Source organism: Engraulis encrasicolus, chromosome 21 (genome assembly GCF_034702125.1).
Source record: "Engraulis encrasicolus isolate BLACKSEA-1 chromosome 21, IST_EnEncr_1.0, whole genome shotgun sequence".
NCBI lineage: Eukaryota > Metazoa > Chordata > Actinopteri > Clupeiformes > Engraulidae > Engraulis > Engraulis encrasicolus.
This window is the reverse complement of record NC_085877.1, coordinates 34,032,130-34,037,129: the sequence shown is the minus strand read 5'-3', so window position 1 is coordinate 34,037,129 and position 5,000 is coordinate 34,032,130. Positions and strand designations below refer to the sequence as shown.

The window sequence follows — 5,000 nt, the reverse complement described above, 5'->3', positions numbered from 1 at the left end:
CCCAATATTGGAATTAATACTGATGTATCTTTTTAACCCATCTGAAGTCGTTACAAGAACACTTTACGTTCACATATATATGCTTATTTAGAGATCCCTGTGTTTCTTTTTTTCTCTCTCTTGCTCAGCCAAAAGGATTTTGAAGTCTCATAAAAAATACATTTAAGGACAGGGCCACTTGGAGTGAAGTGTCAGTTTGTGTGTGTGTGTGTGTGTGTGTGTGTGTGTGTGTGTGTGTGTGTGTGTGTGTGTGTGTGTGTGTGTGTGTGTGTGTGTGTGTGTGTGTGTGTGTGTGTGTGTGTGTGTGTGTGTGTGTGTGTGTGTGTGTGTGTGTGTGTGTGTGTGTGTGTGTGTGTGTGCGTGCGTGTGTGTGTGTGTATTTATTTATTTAGACACCTACAGAACCGCTGGCATCCAATTAGTTGGAGAATACTGCTGTCTTGTCGCTTGTCATTTGTCCTGGCCCCCCATCGGGTGTGGTGGGGTTTTTTTCCCTTGTCAGATGCCACACCGAGACATAATGAAAGCAATCAACAACAATTAAAGCAGCAGCTACCAATCATTTAGTGTCTTCAAGAAGAAACCTGGCGTCAGCAACATCAGTGTTAGCATCAGCGTCTGCACCCACACCCCAGAAAGTGACACTTTGGGTGGATTCCAATATGCAGACTCTCTTCCTCCCTTGCTCACTTGTGCCTGCTTGTGACCTCATGGACAACGGGAAATTAATTCAATATCTTGCAAAAGCACAATTCAAATGTTATTTTCTTATTTGCAAACGGGGTGGTAAATGAAGAACAGTCCCCCAAAAGTTGTTGTGGCTAGGTTGACAGCTGGGAAACTTTACTGTTTTCTCCATGGAGGCGGGGCCTGAGGGGGGACGAGGCCACAAGCACAAGTGGAGGACGGGAGTCTGCATATTGGAATGCACCCTTGCTGTGAGTAAGGGCTAAGTCTCTAGGAGCACCATGAGAATCACAGTGCAGGGCATTGAGTAAATCAGAAATGGCCAAGTTAAGGCAAAGGTTTAATGATCTAGATCATTTTCAACATCTCCTGATTATAATTCACCATATGGATTATACAAAGAAGAAGTACACCCACTTCATTCGTATTCATGTTCTTCGCATAAAACAGTCTGACTTTGGAACCGCTGCTTCAAATCAATGTGACTACAGTAACATTTGATGTAGGCTACTCTAATCAAGGATGGGGATATCCTAAGTAATACACTTAAGGTTTGGCGGTTTTTAGAACAATTAGAACAAAAAAATCATGCACACTGACGATTTCTGTTTTCTTTAATACACAATGTTTCGGTCCTAGACCTTCATAAGGCAAATTTGCCTACCTGATGAAGGTCTGGGACAGAAACGTTGTGTATTTAGAAAAAAAAAGTCATATAAAAAGTGAAAAAGTGAAAGCCCACTGGGAAACTCCAACTCCCATTGTCATTGTGACATATGCGAGAGTATTTAAATTTTCCGAGATAAGTTTAAGTTTAAAATTAAAGTTTTTCCACCCAGACACAGACATCACATTCTTAGCCCCTTCCATTTGTCAAGGGTGTGAGAGGTAAGGGTGGTGCTTAACTGCCAAAGGAACACCTGCTGTAGTACAATGTGAGCATTTTAATAAACTCAATCCCTTCTGCGGGTGTCTAAGAAATCAATGAACTGCATTATTATTCCCTGTCCAAGCCAATTTGTGTTAAACACAGTCAGTGCCTGATATGTAAGAATGGGCCATAATTAAAGCTTCTAGGAGTCCTGTGAATTATGAATACCAAGGAAAAGGCACATTTCATTTGGCAGAGAAACCCCAACCTCCCCTCCACCAGCTACTTCATTTTTCATTTAATCAATATATATGTTGGTAACGCTTTACTTACGGCACAGTTAGGCCTACCATAGGCCTATGTATACTTACTGCATACTTTCTGGGTAACAACAGGGTAACAGAGAGAAGTTACATGGTATCTCCTGGGTAAAAAGGGGGTAATTACAAAAAGAAAATACATAGTAGTTTCATAGTCATTCTTGAGATATGTGTATTTACTTTGTAATTGCCCCCTTTTTTTCTTACTACTGTATATTTTTAATTTGTCCAATGAACCCTGCTGTTTTCCCCTTGCCTTCCTTTCTGTGCCCTGTGAAATGTCAATGTCAAAGAAAAGGCATATTTTCAATTAATCACAGAATGAATCCCTATATTTTATGGGGTTTTTTTCAAAGTTTTTTTGGCCTTTATTATTATAGGACAGTGTGAGAGTGGACAGGAAATGACTGGGAGAGAGAGATGGGGCTGGACTCGAACCGGGGTCCCCGTGACCAATGTAGGCCCAAATGTCGGGGGCTTAGCCCGCTGCGCCACAGCACCTCCTCGGATAACCTCATTTTATGTAGAATATTTTTGTTTTTTTCTGCCTTGGCTCGCTAAACCTCACTGAGCCTCAATGAGCGGAGGCATGATAATGCAAATGTGGAATCTGTCAAAGGTGACTGGCATGCTCATTAAATGCTTAGCAAGATAATACTCACTAAGTAAAATAACACAAATCCACGATTTGCTAATATGACTCAAACACCCAGCGTGAGGTTTTTATTATATTATATTAAGGCCTCATACAGCCCTCTGCATAATAGAAGGAAGGCTGGAAGAAGGTGTATTTAAAAACGGAAAATGGAGAATTAATTGCAGAAGTAGCAGAAATGATTTATAACGGGAGCAGTATTGCAGCTCCTGGATTTATATTTTTTTCTTTAATCAACAGTTTAGACTGCTGAAGTTTTAAAGCCTGTACCAAATTTAATGCAATTACGGAAAGCAAATTAAATGTTCCTAAAGTTGGCTTCCTAAGCTCAGATTAAACATTTATTGCAAGGATGATGACAAGTCTTTCTTCTCTCCCCTTTTATTCCAGGAACTACTTACACTGCAATTTGATTTAAAAGTACTTAATATTTACTTTTTCTAAAAAGCGGGCAAGGAGAAAGGGGAGAACAAGGTTATGGTCTTTGAGAGGCACACATTAAGCTGCTGTGGAACTCCTTCATTATTATACTATGTGGTGGCTATTACATTTCAGAATATTCACTGTGTGTGCACAGTAGCAGGGCTGAACTGGAAGAGAAATAGGGCCCGTGCACATTTAGTTTAAAGGGGCCCCTCATAATTAGCGGCAGAGAATTGACTCACCTGCGGGCCCTGCACCCTCGTGGGCCCCCATTTTCAGATTTTTTTTTTCATTTTTTTTACATTTCTGAAAATAGGGGCCCACGAGGGTACGGGGCCCACCGGGAAATGCTCGTTATGCCAGATGGCCAGTCCAGTAGCTTTTCCTCTCACAGTAACACTCGGCCTTGAGAATGCATCACTATTTCGTACCGTTATCAAAACATGCCATGGGCCATCAGCGTCTTTTTTTTTTAGAATCTAAAAAATAAGAATCTCTTTATTTCTTGCTAATAAAGGGAATTTGGAGGTCATGTAAAAGACATCACACAAAGGATGTAGTCACTTGAAAAACATGTGTTTCCAACTTGCAGACTGATCTATCAACCTGAAGCCAATCTGTTTACTCAACAGAAATAAAATACTGACTGTGATTCTGAAGGGAAACAAACGCAACACATCAAGTGAGTGAAGCAAGCAAACCACATCGTTAAAACAACAACATATGTGCCTTTTGAAAAAGAATGAAGAGATGTGAAAAGTGGATGGCAGGGAAGAAAAATAATAAATATTTAATGAAAATATTAGAAGAAAAGAGACTCAATGACAGAAGGGCTTTGGTTAAAAAAAAATAACATGGCTAAATTCAACCATCATTACGAAAAGACTAAAAAAACAATATCAGTGATTTTGCTCTTGAATAAAACACATTCACCAAAAGAATGACTGAGAGAAATGAAAGGAGGATGCTTAACAATAACACAAAATACACAGTAGCACACTAGGCGAGAACACGAGAGAGAGAGAGAGAGAGAGAGAGAGAGAGAGAGAGAGAGAGAGAGAGAGAGAGAGAGAGAGAGAGAGAGAACAAAATGGAGACATCAGAATGTCAATGGCAGCAAGAGCTCAGGAGTGAGCGTGGTCCCCGTGGCAACAAGGCCAGTGCCTCAGGTCAGTCCCAGCAGCCCATACAGTCACTGGACAACAAATGAGCCTAGATCAGTGGTTCTCAAACGTTTTGTGTGAAGTACCACCCGAGAAATTATTGAGCTCTCCGAGTACCACCTTGACAACCAACATTATTAGAGTATCGCAGCAAAGGCCTTCCATATTCACTTGTTATGCCAGTCAATACAGGAGAGGTTCATTACGGCATCAACAGCTACAGTCACATTCAGTGCAAGTTTGTTTTTTTAAATTTCTTGCTTGCCTAGTATTATTCTGCATTATGTTTTCAGATTCATAGTTAATATTACAAAATGTGAGATTAAAGAGACATTTTCAACTGCAACAACTTGATCAGCCTTCAAATCAATGCACAAGAAATTAATTCTTCCAAGTACCACCAGAGATGTCTCAAGTACCACCAGTGGTACACGTACCACAGTTTGAGCACCACCGGCCTAGATGATTCCTCTTGGACCACTATGCCTCTTCTTCCTCCTCTTCTATCAATCATCCATCCATCCACTTTCTCTTTGCTCTCCCTCTCTCACCTCCACTCACCGAGCCCCCTCCACTTTTACCTCTCCTCATCCTCCTCTACTTTCCTCACCTTCATTTACTGTCCCTCCACAAGAAATTAGTCAGTATTGGTCTTCCTCCAACACCATGCTCTTCCCCTCTACCTCCTCCACATCTTCCCTACCTCCTCTCCCTTCTCCTTGCACCTTCTGCTCCACCTCTTTAAACCTCCACCTCCAAATCGCATCATCCTAATCACCTCATAACCCCAAACGCAGTCTCCTCCTCCTCCACCTCCTCTCCCTCCACCACTCCCTTCTCTTAGTTTAGTTTAGTTTGGTTTATTTGATAGGGACAGATAC

General features: G+C 41.2%; 1 protein-coding gene across 1 annotated transcript in view; it reads left to right on the top strand.

Annotated features, from left to right (window-relative positions):
• Nucleotides 1–5,000, top strand: part of LOC134437383 (keratin-associated protein 5-1-like) — a gene marked incomplete at its 5' end in the record, with an annotated part of 29,114 nt that overhangs the window by 4,347 nt on the left and 19,767 nt on the right. The window contains one exon of the mRNA XM_063186876.1: nucleotides 185–272. Coding sequence (XP_063042946.1) covers nucleotides 185–272 — 88 coding nt within the window. The remainder of the gene's footprint in view (nucleotides 1–184; nucleotides 273–5,000) is intronic.